At 47.5% G+C, this 15,350-nt stretch overlaps 1 protein-coding gene across 5 annotated transcripts; it reads left to right on the top strand.

Moving 5' to 3' along the window:
* The first annotated feature begins 766 nt into the window (after positions 1-766).
* LOC132571202 (zinc finger protein 85-like) lies at positions 767-13,432 on the top strand. Of its 5 annotated transcripts, none has more exons than XM_060237908.1 (5): positions 767-1,020; positions 2,285-2,426; positions 7,223-7,352; positions 7,479-7,586; positions 12,557-13,432. In XM_060237908.1, the coding sequence occupies exons 2-5, from the start codon at positions 2,346-2,348 to the stop codon at positions 13,309-13,311; spliced, it is 1,074 nt and encodes a 357-aa protein (XP_060093891.1). In that variant the 5' UTR covers positions 767-1,020; positions 2,285-2,345; the 3' UTR covers positions 13,312-13,432. The 5 variants fall into 5 exon arrangements, with proteins under 5 accessions (XP_060093891.1, XP_060093893.1, XP_060093892.1 ...); XM_060237910.1 differs by having other exon boundaries at positions 786-1,020; positions 12,560-13,432; XM_060237909.1 differs by having other exon boundaries at positions 788-1,020; positions 2,262-2,426.
* Positions 13,433-15,350: the final 1,918 nt, after the last annotated feature.

Raw genomic sequence — 15,350 nt, 5'->3', positions numbered from 1 at the left:
TTGGTCTTAGCTCTGCATTCTTGGGCAGACTGATTATAGCCTTTTGTGGCCATACCTCTCTGGCTATTTCATCATATACAATACATCAATGTTTCTGTGGGACTGCATAAGCTCTTTTTGAATTTTCTCATCCCCCCCCCCCAAAGTTCCAGCAATCACCCACAAAGTCTCCAGATATTTTCCAACACAGACCTGGCAACTGTAAACTCGACAGCACTTTACGCTGTCAGGTCTACAGATTATCCAATCTGCCTTGATCTCAATGAGAAAGGCCGATGATAAATAGCACATATTTAAAAAGCCCAGAATGAAACAAGGATTGCGAAAAGTAGCATAATTTAATAGTAAATGCTAAAATCTAAATAGCATGAAACCCGGCAAATGACTGTTGGCAAACAAGCTGCCACTGGTTGTCAAAAGGAAGAAAATGTTTTACAAATCGAGCAAAGCACAGGTTTTAAATATTCACAGACCGCAGGGAGCCACGTTGGTCCAAACCAAAATCCCAAATAATCTAGCGCCTTTTATATTAAAGACCAAGGAATATCCCGCAAAACAAAACAGTGGGCAAAAATTTTAGTTCTCCAAAATGTTAAAAGAACAAAACACGGGAGGAAATCTGCCAGAAAAGACAGGCGAAGCTGAAAATCAGGAAAGGACTTGTTGTAAATGAACTTTCAGAAAAACTTTCAGAACTTTCAGAAAAAAATTCCTTCCAAAGCCCTTACACGTGCCTTTAGTTTGCGGTTTGCTGTTGATGAAAACCACAACTCCCAAAAGCCCTTGCGAGTGCCGGACTTACCACGGTGCAAGCCTAGCTCCCCCACCCCCACCCCTTTGGTTTCAGTGTTTCTGTTTGGGACTGCAGCTTAATGGAGTTTAGGGGGCTGCGGGATTTCTTTTTTTCCTAGAATGGCTTGGAGGGCGGTTCAGGAAAGTAAAGTGAAGCAGTGATTTCTTCACTTCCTGCTCTTGGGTTTCCTAGATTGGAGAGGGAAATTTTGGCTTCTGCAAGGAAAGGTAAGTCGACAAGGAGCCCTTTTTGGAAATAAATAAAAGGAGGGGGGGTGAGTTAAGGTTGCCAGCCTCCAGATAGACCCTGGAGATCTCCGGGAATTATAGTGTTCCCCAGACTACACATTTTCTCTCCTGGAGAAAACGGCTCATTCGGAGGATGAACTGCGTGGCAAACTTTGCCCTCCCCAAGTTTCATGGACGCATCTCCAGGAAGTTCCCAACCGAATTGGCAACCTTGGGGGTTGGCAGTGGGGAACAATAGTGGAAGGAGAGGCAGAAAAAAGCGGGCTGGAACAAGTACAGAGCAATGGTTTTATTGTCACTTGATTGTGATTATTTCTATTTAATCGTTCCACGGCTGCTTTTATTGATGATATCTTTCAGCGTTGAATCTGTTGCAACATAGTTGTCAATCTGCAGTTCGGATATGATGATTATTCCCGTTTTTATAAATCTGGCATCCCCAAGTCTCTCTTTGTGTAGTACCTCACTTGCTTCTCTAGAGTGTGCTGTGGTCTTGCAAAACCCACTTAGAGACGTAAACAGGATGTGCAAACAACACGAGTCACTGCCCAAAAGGTCCCAGCGGGGATGGAGAAACGGGGAAGGTTTGGAGGCTGAGCGGTGAGAGTAATAGATACATTTCTAATATATCTTAAAACTCCAGCATGCACCTTAAAAAATGGACAAGGGGATCGTAGCAGGGCTTTTTTGTAACAGGAACTGCTTTGCATATTAGGCCACACACCCCTCGATGTAGCCAATCCTCCTGAAGTTTCCAGTAGGCCCTGTACTAAGAGCCCTGTAAAATCTTGGAGGATTGGCTACATCAGGGGTGTGTGGCCTAATATGCAAAGGAGTTCCTTGCTACAAAAAAAGCCCTGGTAGGAGGAAATGTAATCTTACTTAAGTCATTATAGAAACTTAGCAGGATACACAGTATTAATTTACTTTAGGATCAAGTATTAGGAACCTGTCCAGAACAAGACGCAAATCGTTATTTTGAAGAGCCCCTGATATTCCCACGGAATAAGGAAATATAAGAAATAAAGCTTCTTATTTTTCATAAAGCCTTCAGGACCGGACAGCTAAGGGGATTTTAAATAACAGAATGGGAAGAAAAAGATCTTGGAACAGGATTAAACATTTACTAAACAGAATGGCACAAGAGTTCTTTGTCTCTTTCTGAAATTGCTTACTGATACGATTTAAATATTGTTTACATGTATTCATGAATTATGAAGCTCAGCCTGCCTCTGTCGTCCAGAGTAAAGGTACCAGAAGAGAAGTTACACCAAGTGGTGCAGGAAATCTCCCAAACGTTAAGGATGCAGCTTGGTCTCCATGCAGCGGCAGTGGAAGAGGTACACCTTATGAGAAATCAACAGGTGGCCATGGCGGAAGGGCAGGTGAGAATGTTATGCACTCATTTGGAGTACTCTGTTCAATTCTGGTCGCCGCACCTCAAAAAAGATATTATAGCATTGTTAAAAGTGCAGAAAAGGGCAACTAGAATGATTAAAGCAGGAGTGTCAAACTAATTTGTTATGTGGGCTGGACCTGACAAAAATGAGACCTCGTTGGGCCAGGCCATGTGTGTACCTATTTGAGATAACAGAGATATCAACTTTATAAAGGACAGACAGAAACAATTACGTAAATATATTTTTTAAAAACTTAAAACGTTAGCACTCGTTGGTCTTAAAGGTGCTTTTTTAAAAATTTCTCCCATGGGATTCAGGGAACTGGGCAAAGAAAGCCGTGGCTCTTTCCTTTCTTCCCCAGGGGACTGGGGAAGGGGAGAGGAGCCTCAGCCAATATAAGGAAGAGAGGCTTGCCTCGTTAGCTCTGCTGTGTGATTGAGAGAGCCTGGAAAAACTAGCTCTGCCTCCTCCACTTTCCTCCCCAAGTCTCAGCCGATGGAGAAAATAGAGGTTTTGTTCTGTAGCTCCTGTGCAATTGAGCAAGCCTTCCAAAGCAAACTTATGCAGAAGGAGGGAACATATAGGGAGAAGGAAGCAGATGACAGCCAGTTGCTTGGGGGCCTGGTAGGAGCCCTCTGGAGGCCTGATTTGCCCCCCGTGCTGCATGTTTGAGACCCCTGGATTAAAGAGCTGGAACACTTTCCCTATGAAGAAAGGTTTAAATGCTTGGGACTCTTTAGTTTAGAGAAATGTTGACTGAGGGATGACATGATAGAGGTTTACAAGATTATGCATGGGGTAGAGAAGGTAGAGAAAGAAGTCCTTTTCTCCCTTTCTCACAATACAAGAACTCGTGGGCACTCCATGAAATTCCTGAGCAGTCAGGTTAGAACAGATAGAAGGAAGAGTGATTAACACATGGAATTCACTGCCACAGGAGGTGGCTGTGGCTACAAGCATAGATGGCAAGAGGGGATTGGATAAACATCTGGAGCTAAAGGCCGATTAGTGGCTATTAGCCACGAGGTATAGATGGAACTCTCTGTCTAGGGCATGTGATGCCCTTTATTCTTGGTGCTTGGGGGGCAGCAGTGAGAGGGCTTCTAGTGTCCTTGCCCCACTGGCGGACCTCCTGATGGCACCTGGTATTTTTGGCTACTGTGTGTCACAGAGTGTTGGACTGGATGGGCCATTGGCCTGATCCAACATGACTTCTCTTATGTGAAGTTCTTTAGAGGGACTTGACAGCCACAGCCTGGCTGGCTGGTTCCAACTATGAAGCAAAATTCAAGCTCTGTGTCTGGCTTTGCCCCTTATTTGGTTCTGTGGTCCATAATCTACCTGTGTTCTCCTTGCCTTTCCAACGTACTCCTGATCATTTCATACTAATCTTCTAGGTTTTTAAGGGCTTCTTCTTTCTTCAACTCCTTGTCTCCGGTCCTTTTCCTTCTCTTAAACCAATTGGCTGGATCCAGACTGAACTGGCAATTTCCACCTATTCCCCCTTCCTGCTGCAGGCACCCTGCCCACCTGAGTCATTCCTCAGAGCCTTTTGTCCCTCAGGAACAGTATTTTGTGGAGATCAGAGGGCCACAGTGTGTGAGGTAGGGTTCCCAGCTCTTGGTTGGGATGGACTTGGAGATTTGAGGGGTGGAGCCTGAGGCGGGCAGGGTTTGGGGAGGGGAGGGACTTCATTGGGTTATGTCATAGAAGCCACCTTCCAAAGCAGCCATTTTCTCCAGGTGAACTTATCTCTAAAGCCTGGAGATCAGTTGTAATAGTAGGAGATCTCCAGCCACCACCTGAATTCTAATCTTGGACTGTTTAACTTTTAAGAGAGTTTTGGAATTAGGTTCAATAGTAGTAATTTTTAGTGCATGATACTTCGTTAATTTTCCACAGTATTTTTGGGTTGTCCTTACCACCAGGAGGCTGGCAACCCTAGGAGGGGGAAGGCAAGAAAGTTCTGGTCCACAAATGGAAAACTTAATCTCTTCTTCTCCTTCCCTCCTGTAAAAGTGTTTCCCTTCCGTGTGGTCAGAATGCTGATAATAGCAAAATGCAGATCCATGGAAGCATTTTTTATTTAAAGTTTCTTATTTTAAGGAATAGGAGCCCCGTGACGCAGAGCGGTAAAGCTGCAGTACTGCAGTCGATCCTGGTGGAAGCTGGGTTCAGGTAGCTGGCTCAAGATTGACTCAGCCTTCCATCCTTCCAAAATCGGTAAAATGAGTACCCAGCTTGCTGGGAGGGAAGTGTAGATGACTGGGGAAGGCAATGGCAAACCACCTCGTAAAAAGACTGCCATGAAAACGTGCTGATGCGACGTCACCCCAGAGTCGGAAACAACTCGGTGCTTGCACAGGGGACTACCTTTACCTTTTTTATTTTAAGGAATAGCACTTAGACTGCAATGAACTGAAATCTTTATTGAGGCAAAATGAATCCCAAAAGAAGGCGGGTCAGGTGATCTGCCATTGTTGTCTTATCTATCACACATGGAGCATAGGCAGTGCCCTTATTCTTATACCCATTGACAGAGGGGGGCTGGAAGTAGGATGGGTGCAGGGGAGGGTTCTCCTCACACACAAAAGTGTGAGAGGTTTCCCAGCTAGGAACAAAACTGTTCGACGGGTCTGATAGGTAGATACCAAATTGAGCTGATGGATGACATTATAATTTAATATTCTTGGTTCCTGAGATGATGAAGCAGAAGATGATGATATTGGATTTATACCCTGCCCTTCACTCTGAATCTCAGAGTCTCAGAGCGGCTCACAATCTCCTTTACCTTCTTCCACCCCACCCCCCCACCACAACAGACACCCTGCGAGGTGGGTGGGGCTGAGAGAGCTCTTGCAGAAGCTCCCTTTTCAAGGACAACTCTGCAAGAGCTATGGCTGACCCAAGGCCATTCCAGCAGCTGCAAGTGGAGGAGTGGGGAAACAAAACTGGTTCTCCCAGATAAGAGTCCGTGCACTTAACCACTACACCAAACTGGCGTGTGGTCAGGTTGTTGTGGGAGACAGACGTAGTTATTGTTAAGAGAGGGAACTGTTTCCATCTGCATGATAGGATTATGTCCAGGAAAGTCCAGAGAGAGAGACTGAGGAAAGGTGTGGTCCCACACCTTTGAAACAAGGATGACCTTTTAGATAATGTCCAGGAAGAGCTTGAGGGACAGACTGAGGAGAGGTGTGATCCCACACCCATGGAAGACAAAAGGATATCTTTTGGTAGAGGAGTTTCTGATAAGGAACAGCTGCCTTCCTGATGGCTCTGGAAGTGTTAGAGTGATCAGATCAGATTATCCTTAGGCCAGCGCAAATGTATTCTTTTGTCACCGTGCACAGGGCCCATGATGGAGCTGCCTTCTTATGGCTTGATGGCAGACCTACGGAGGTGCCTGAAAATCCTGTGCATGTTGTTGCCCTTGGGCACTGCTGTGCCATCCTTCTTCCCACAAAGGTCTGCCATGGGTATAACAACCCCCCACCCAACCTCGAGCAAACACAAATAACACCAGAACCAAGAAGGCAGACCAGTAACCATTGTTGGAGTACCTGTGGTACAGATCAACTGTGGCATAGCAGCCTTTGGTCAGTTCCACTTTTCTGAACTTTTGGGAGGATACCTTTCCAAGTCTGGATGAAAAAATGCGATTTTTATTGCAGCCGGTTTCAGATCTTCCAGTATTTTATATGCATATGTGTGTATGTATGATGACCAGAGCCAGGGCCTTTTCTGTTGTAGCTCCATGCTGGTGAAACGAGCTCCCTGAGGAGGTTAGGGCCCTGCGAGAGCTCGCACAGTTCTGCAGGGCCTGTAAGATGGCGCTCTTCCACTGGGCATCTGTTAATTAAGATCACAGGCTACAACAGACTCCGAAACAACTGGAGCACTCTAGCATGAACCTAAGATCTGTTTCTAGGACCTGCCTACCTTAGGGACCGCCTCTCCCCGTACGAACCCCAGAGAGCACTGAGGTCAGCAGGGAAGAACCTGCTGACTATCCCCGGGCCAAAGGAGGTAAGACTCCAAAGTACCCGTACTCGGGCCTTCTCAGTTCTGGCCCCACAGCTGTGGGATCAGCTCCCAGAGGAAATGCGGGCCCTGCGGGACATTGAACAATTCCGCAGGGCCTGCAAAACCACTCTGTTCCAAATGGCCTTCACCAGCTGATACTACTAAATTGCCAACTAAACTTACTGATGGAATAGCACTAAATGTATTAATTTTTTTAGAATTTTATGGATTTAATTAACTGTTTTTAAATGTTATTTATTATACAATGTATGTATCGAATTTTATGCTGTTAGCCGCCCTGAGCCGCTTGGTCGGGGAGGGCGGGATACAAATAAAATGTATCTATCTATCTATCTATCTATCTATCTATCTATCTATCTATCTATCTATCTATCTATCTATCTATCTATCTATCTATAACATCCAACTGGAACGGCAGAATAGTAAAATGCGATATAAAAACAGATTAGCCAGTTATCCATCTTATCAAACAGATTGCCATCCAGAGATTAATATAGCACTTGAAATGTTTTGATGTTTTTACGATTTTATGTCTTAATGTACTTCTATTTTTCATATATATACATGAATGTGTAAGCTGCCCTGAGCCTGCTCTGGCAGGGAAGGTGGGATATAAATCGAACACACACACACACACACACACATATGGATTTTGCTGAGAGAGATTTTGCTATCCCCTGCAAATGCTCTGAAACAGGAAGAGACATTCATTTGGGAAACGTTACCTCTTTCAGAGACCACCAGTGTCCTTTGAGGAAGTGGCTGTATTCTTCACAGAAGAGGAATGGGCAGTGCTGGATCCAGACCAGAAAGCTCTCTACCAGGAAGTTATGGAGGAAAATTATGAGACGGTGATCTCTTTGGGTATGCGTCCTTGCCTTTTTGTTGTAAACATGGAAGAAAAAGGAGCCTGGAAGCTTCTTCCTCAGCCCTTCTTTAATCTAATAGCACGATGTAACAGGCCTTTCCCACCCCCCTCTTTCTCCAAAGGATTCTCAGTTCTGGGACCAAACCTTCTTTCCCTGGAACATCAAGAGGAAGGATGGCTCCTCCATAGCTCTGAGGAAGCGGCAAGATGGGACAACATCAGATTCACAGGTAATGGGGAGGAAGCAAGGATCTCGAGGGCAGAGGCCATGTCTCATTGGAAGAACCTTTGCTTTGCGGGCAGAAGGACCAAGTTCAGACCCTGGCATCTGCTTGAAGGGATCAGGCAGCAGGTGAAGTGAAGGACCACAGCCTGAGACCCTGGAGAACCACTCCCACTCGGAGTAGACTATGCTGACTTCTGTGGACCAAAGTCTGATTCAGTATAAGGCAGCTTCATCTGTTCGTATGAGGGGCCAATTCAGATGACAGAGGGCTCTTCCTCTTTGTTGAATGCAGAAGGTTAGGTTAGGTTTATTCGTTGGGTTTATTCGTTAGGTCTCCCAAAGCCAACACTGTAAGGTAAGGTTATTTGATTTATATCCCTCCCTCCCCCCCACCCACCCCCACCCCCGCCAAAGCAGGCTCAGGTAACAGGCGTCATGTTTTTATAGTTGTTCCTTGTCTCCAATGTTCCCTCTAAGCTGTGGAGTCTTGTGGGGAAAAATTATATTTTGTGAGTTGCTGGCATTAAAGTTGTGAGCTACTGCATAAATTAGTGTGCTCTGGGGCCATCCCTCCTGGGCAGGCTGAGCTAATACAAAAATGTGTGAGCCAGAGGCTAAAAAAACGTGGGCTAGCTCACATCAACTCAGCTTAGAGGGAACACTAATACTTATAACTACATCAGGAACAAATTAGAGGGGATGAGAAATGGGTGGGGTGATGGAAAGTGACATCGCTTTCCCCTTTCCAAAGCAGCTTATCACATCATTCTCCTTGCTTTCTTCCCCGATCCTTACAACAACTTTGTGAGGTAGGTTAGGTCTAGAGATCATGACTGGTCCAAGATCATCCAGTGAGGTTCTTTCGCAGAGTATAGATTGGAACCTGGTTTTCCTCAGATCCCTGACTGACACTCGAACCCTTTGGGTCCCTAGCCTTTTTGAGCCTGTGGGCACCAATGGAATTTTGAGAGGGAGTGGAGAATGCCACTCCAAAATGGCTGCCACAGAAGTCAGAGCCTAATACTAAATTGGCTGCTGCAGGATATGGAACCAAATGTGATACACATGCATACATCCCCAACACTTTGCAGCCATGGGAAACTCTTTCCTTTGAATGAGGGGAGCCAGGAACAAGTTCTGCCTCTTAGCTCATTAACCGGGAAGACTGTTGAGGGTATTATTTTGTTAGTGATGCTAGGATCGAATTTATTAGGTTTTTAACTAATCAATTTGAGGGAGAATTATGGGAGGGTTTCTTATATTAATTAATTAACTAAATTGGGAAATAGGTAGTGGGTCTGTAACTGGGAGACCAGAGTGGCCGGTGGGGTGCGAAATAACTGTAGGTTGGGAGAACCTGGGGGGGGCGGGCGAAGCTGTCCAGTACTAGTAAGATCACCCCGGGCATAGGCGCGGATGCTTGGCCCAGGGATTCCAGTGCTCTTGGGGAGGGGAAAGTATGACGGTGGGAATAGACAGAGGTGTAAGGGAAGGGGACGGCGACAACATGGTGCTCGGCTCCCTTCCAGTCTACTTCCCATCCCAACAGTGACAGGTAGTGGGGACAAGAGGAATAGCCTGTCTCCGTCATTGGTGTTATGCAACGCCAGGTCCGTAAATAATAAGACCATGACCCTCAGGGAGTTCCTGCTTCGGCAGGACGTGGACCTGGCTTGCGTGACCGAGACCTGGGTGTGAGATGGGGAGACAGTGGCTCTTTCCCAGATGACCCCCCCAGGTTATTCGGTCTTTCACCAATCGCGGAATAGCGGGCGGGGGGGGAGGATTGGCATTATTCATACGGGAGGGTTACTCCTTTCGGGCTCTCCCGGCCCCAAAGATCGAGGGCATTGAATGTGCCGGTCTGGCGTGGGATGTCGGAGAGGGGTTGGCGATCTGGCTGGTGTACCGTCCGCCTAACGTACCGGCCAGCGCCTTACCATCCCTGATGGAGGCTGTGGCGGGCTGGGCGTTGGAGTACCCAGGGCTTATGGTCCTGGGTGATTTCAACGTCCATGCCGACGACTCGGCCTCCACTCAGGCGATGGACCTAGTGTCTTCCATGGCGACACTGGGCCTCTCTCAATTTGTTACGACACCCACGCACCAGGCCGGGCACATGTTAGACCTGATCTTTGCGTCCGGGATTTCGGTGAACGATATCGCGGTAGAAGCGGTACCATGGTCGGATCACCTAGCCCTTAAGGCCCGTGTGGGGATGCTGCCCCAACCCTGTATGGGCGGAGAGCCTATTTTGGCTCGCCCCCGGAATCTGATGGACCCGGAACGGTTCCAAATGGCACTGGGGGACCCCTGGCCCCCTGGCAATTCCCTTGATGACCTGGTGGAGGCCTGGCAAGGCCGGTTAACCAGGGCCATCGACGAAATCGCACCTCGACGTCCTCTGCGCCCTCGCAGGAGGCTGGCTCCATGGTATACCCTGGAGCTACGCCGGCTGAAACAGGGGCTTAGACGATTAGAGAGGCAGTGGCGGCATACTCGGGACGAAGCAACGAGAACATCTTCTAGAACGTTTATGAAGTCTTATGAGATGGCAGTGAAGTTTTATGAGATGGCAAAGAAAGATTACTTTGCCGCCAAGAATGCATCTGCAAATTCGCGCCTGGCACAATTATTTAGAATAATTGGAGATCTTACTACATTGCCTCAAGGCAAACCAAATGTTAGGGAATTAGAGATAGGCTGTGAGGCTTTTGCGAAATATTTTGCAGATAAAATCACGTCACTCCGCCAAGACATGCCTATCACATTGGATGCAGTACGGGAACTTGAGGCTCCGCGCCTGTCTTCGGGTTTTGAGTTGGGTCGGTTTGACCCGCTCAGCCTGGAGGAAGTCGATGGAATTCTCTCTGTTGCGCACCCAACAACTTGCGATTTGGACCCTTGCCCCTCCTGGCTGATTAAATCTTGCCAGAGGGAGCTTAGATGTCCTTTATGGGACGTAATAAATAGATCCCTCTCGGAGGGGCGTTTTCCATCACCTCTGAAAGAGGCTTTGGTCTGCCCCCTCCTGAAAAAATGTACAGCAGACCCGGTCGAATTGGCAAATTACCAACCGGTCTCTAATTTACTGTTTTTAGGTAAAATTATTGAGAGGGCAGTGGCGCTGCAACTACAGGGTTTTCTGGATGACGCTTCCGTCCTAGACCCTTGCCAGTCCGGCTTTCGCCCGGGCCACGGGACGGAGACAGTGCTGGTCGCCTTGGCAGATGACCTCCAGCAGCAACTGGATCAAGGTGGCGTGGCGGTGCTCATACTGTTAGACCTGTTGGCAGCGTTCGACACGGTCGACCATCAGCTACTGACCCGCCGCCTCGCCGACATAGGGGTTAGGGGGCTGGCCTTACAATGGCTTTCCTCCTTCCTCAAAGGTCGGGGACAAAGGGTGGCAATCGGGGGTGAGCTTTCCCGGAGGCGCACACTAGATTGTGGGGTGCCTCAGGGAGCAGTTCTCTCCCCGATGTTATTTAACATCTACATGCGCCCCCTTGCCCAGATTGCCCAGAGTTTTGGACTGGGTTGTCATCAATATGCGGATGACACCCAGCTCTATCTGCTAATGGATGGCCGGCCTGACTGCGTCCCAGTGAATTTAGACCAGGCACTGCAGGCCGTGGCAACCTGGCTTAGGCTGAGTGGGCTGAAGCTGAACCCGACGAAGACAGGTCCTTTGCGTGGGTCGCGGCGCTCTGGGAAGGGAAATACCTCTCCCGGTTTTTGACGGTGCGCTGCTGAAAGCGGCGGGCCGGGTCAAGAGCCTGGGAGTCCTACTGGAGCCTTCACTATCAATGGAGGCCCAGGTAGCGGCCACTGCCAAGTCGGCATTTTTCCACCTGAAGCGGCCACTGCCAAGTCGGCATTTTTCCACCTGAAGCGGGCAAGGCAGTTGGCTCCTTTCCTGGAGCGCCGGGACCTGGCAACAGTGATCCATGCGACGGTCACCTCAAGATTGGACTACTGCAATGCCCTCTACATGGGGCTGCCTTTGTGTCGAACCCGGAAGCTGCAGCTAGTGCAGCTAGGCCAGGCTACTATTGGGACTCCCGAGATGGGAGCATATACAGCCGGGGCTGCGTGAACTGCACTGGCTGCCAGTTACATACCGGGTCCGCTACAAAGTGCTGGTTATCACCTTTAAAGCCCTATATGGCCGAGGACCTGCCTACCTGAGGGACCGTCTCTCCCCATATGAGCCCCAAAGAGCACTGAGGTCAGCAGGGAAGAACATGCTGACTATCCCTGGGCCAAAGGAGGCAAAATTACAGAGCACCCGGGCACGGGCCTTCTCTGTTACAGCCCCGTGCCTTTGGAATCAGCTCCCAGAGGAGGTGCGGGCCCTGCGGAATCTGGACCAATTCCGCAGGGCCTGTAAGACCATTCTTTTCAAGCAGGCCTTTGTAGACCGCTGATAAGATGGCTGTTCAACCCACCAACAATTTTATCTAGTGATCTCTGCCATTATATAAATGCACAGAATAACATCAGGATATCACCGCCATTGTTAAATTATGGACTTAGACTTAGACAACCGGAACTGTTTTAGATATTGTTGTTTTAAACTACTGTATAATTTAAATGCTGTTTTAAACTCATTATATATTGTATAATTTTATTGAACTTGTTGCTAGCCGCCCTGAGCCTGCCTAGGCGGGGAGGGCGGGATACAAATAAAATTTATTATTATTACAATGGTTCCGCCCACTATCTGAAAAACTTACCAGGTGCCAAAGGAAGCATTGGCAAGTTGAGGAACCCTGCTCTAACCACTGTGTGACAAACATTCTCAGATAAATTTCTCCACATGTTTATCGGTTTGTTTGAAGTGCTCCTAACTTAGGTTTAATGTGATTGGCAATATTGTTTGTTTCCTGAGGTGTCTTTTATATAGATATTCAGGAGTCACCTGTCTTCTGTGTCCCAGGACTCATGACTGTGTTTCTCTCTTTATTTCAGCAGCAGGCGTGAGGGAAACCGAGAGTGAGGGAGAAACAGCTGGGGGATATTCAGGAAGAGATGAGAATCTGGAGGTTGGAGAGGAAACTGGGAATCAAGATAGATCAAAGCAGCGACAAAGGAGGAAACCCAGTCTTAAAAGACGTCAGAGGCTGCAGACAGGAGAGAAACTATATAAACACACAGGATGTGAAAATAACATTAATAAAAGGAAGAACCTTACTTCATCCCCGAAGTGCCATACAGGAGAGAAACGGTACACATGTCCAGAGTGTAATGAGAGCTTCAGTCAGAATAGAGATTTTGTTGCTCACCGAAGAGTGCACACAGGGGAGAAGCCATACAAATGTTTTGAGTGTGGAAAGAGTTTTCGCAGGAACGACCACCTGACTTCGCACCGAAGAGTGCACACTGGGGAGAAGCCGTATCAATGCTTTGAGTGCGGGAAGTCCTTCTGCCGGAGCACAAGCCTTACTTTGCATCAAAGGATGCACACGGGTGATAAACCGTATCGGTGTTCGGAGTGCGGGATGCGCTTCAGTCAGTATGCTCACCTTTTTTCTCATGCAGGAATCCACAAAGGAGAGAAACTGTATAAATGTTTGGAGTGCAGCAAAAGCTTCATTCGGAGAGCACACCTTATCTCACATCAAAGCATCCATACAGGGGAGAGGCCCTACAAATGCCCTGAATGTGGAAAGAGCTTCCGTCGGAGTGACCACCTGACCTCTCACCTCAGAGTCCACAGGGAGTAGGAACTGTGTCAAGGAAGGCTTTCTGCAGATACTGAGCACTGCTATCTTCTGCTGGGCCCAGAATTTTTATTTTAGAAATGCTTGGAGTGCTATTTTAATTTAATTTTTTTTTTTACAAAAATCAAGGCAACTACCAGTTAAACCCTACATAGCAAGAACACATTTTAAAACCATTGAAACCAACCCAAAAGAACAGCACCATGTAATTAAAATTATGATCACCATCTTCAAGTACTTGAAGAGCTGTCATATAGAGGATGGTGTGGAATTGTTTTCTGTGGCCCCAGAAGGTAGAACCAGAACCAGTGGGTTGAAATTAAATCAAAAGAATTTTCAACTCAACACGAACTTCCTGACCATTAGAGAGGTTCCTCAGTGGAACAGGCTTCCTCAGGAGGTGGTGGGCTCTCCTTCCTTGGAGGTTTTTTAAAAACAGAGGCTAGATGGCCATCTGACAGCAATGAGGATCCTTTGAATTTAGGGGGAGGTATTTGTGAGTTTCCTGCATCATGCAGGGGGTTGGACTAGATGACCCTGAAGGTCCCTTTTATTATCTAAAATCAGAGCTAAAATGCATACAAAGACATAAAAATAACAGTGGGAACATTGCACGGGGAAGGAGGATCACTGAGGGAACGCCAACATTCCTCACCCGCTGGCATAAGAGGACAGGCAGGTCTGGAGGAGAATTCCAGAATTTTGGTGCCACAATCAAGAAGGCCCTCTCCCTGGTTGCCACCTGTCTAATCTGAAAAGGCAGGGCACCCCGGGCTTTTTTTGTAGCAGGAACTCCTTTGCATATTAGGCCACACACCCCTGATGTAGCCAGTCCTCCCAAGAGCTTACAGTAGGCCCTGTGCTACAAGCCCTGTAAGCTCTTGGAGGACTGGCTATAACAGGAGTGTGTGGCCTAAAATGCAATGGAGTTCCTACTACAAAAAAAAAGCCCCGAGAGCACCCAAAACAAGGCCTCAAAAATTACCGTAGTGAACCCTGACCTGGATAGCCAAGGCAAGCCCAATCTCATCTCACCGGTTCTCAGAAGCTAAGTTGGGCCAACTCTGGCAAGTACTTGAGGAAGAATTCATGGACAAGAAAGGGGACATATGGGTGGGACATATCAGTGGGTGAGAAGGGTCCCCCTAAGAACTCTCTGCCTGGGGCCCCCAAACTCTGGAACCGGCCCAGGTTGGCGGCATTCAGATGTTAAAAGTGATGCAAACCAGGATGCTGTTTCTTGCGGTTTTGTCCATACGTAACACGTGAAGCTGTCTTAGATTTCTGGAGCTTCTGAAGACATGGGGGGAGGATTGAAATAAATGCAATACATAATCGTCATTTGGCAACAGAAAAAGGTAAAGGTAGTCCCCTGTGCAAGCACCAGTCGTTTTCGACTCTGGGGTGACGTTGCTTTCACAACGCTTTCATGGCAGACTTTTTTACGGGGTGGTTTGCCATTGCCTTCCCCAGTATCTACACTTTCCCCCCCAGCAAGCTGGGTACTCATTTTAGAGCAATAGCGCTAATCAGAGTTTCGCCCCCAGTTTTGGTTTTCTTCTCGTGTGAATACGTAGAACATGCTGAGTCTTCACGGATGATTGCAAAGAGATATTGGCTAGCCATGGGTTGTTTTTACAGCTTTGAAGTAAGGAACTATATTGGAAATACAGGTATGATTTGGCAGGCTGGGAGAATCTCAGCATTTCAGTGTTTACCATATATAACCATATATTATTATGTTATGCAATAAGCGGGGCTGCACAAGCCCTGGGGTGCCTCCTATGGAAAAAAATTGCCAAACAACTAAAGATTGATGAAATTTATTCAGTGAGGAGGAGGATCTGAGAGATTTTGCTTTGGTTCCTTGAAGAAGACAAGAAGATCCCTGCTGAATCAGATCAGTGGCCCACCTAATCCAGCCTCGTGTCTCACACAGTGGCCAACCAGTTCCTCTGGACTGCCAACAACAGGGCAGATAGGCCAAGGTAGGGTTGTCAAGTCCAATTCAAGAAATATCTGGGGACTTTGGGGGTGGAGCC

Source organism: Heteronotia binoei, chromosome 5, assembly GCF_032191835.1.
Source record: "Heteronotia binoei isolate CCM8104 ecotype False Entrance Well chromosome 5, APGP_CSIRO_Hbin_v1, whole genome shotgun sequence".
In the NCBI taxonomy this organism is placed as follows: domain Eukaryota; kingdom Metazoa; phylum Chordata; class Lepidosauria; order Squamata; family Gekkonidae; genus Heteronotia; species Heteronotia binoei.
Note: the sequence above shows the minus strand (reverse complement) of the source record. Positions and strands in the feature narration are given on the sequence as shown.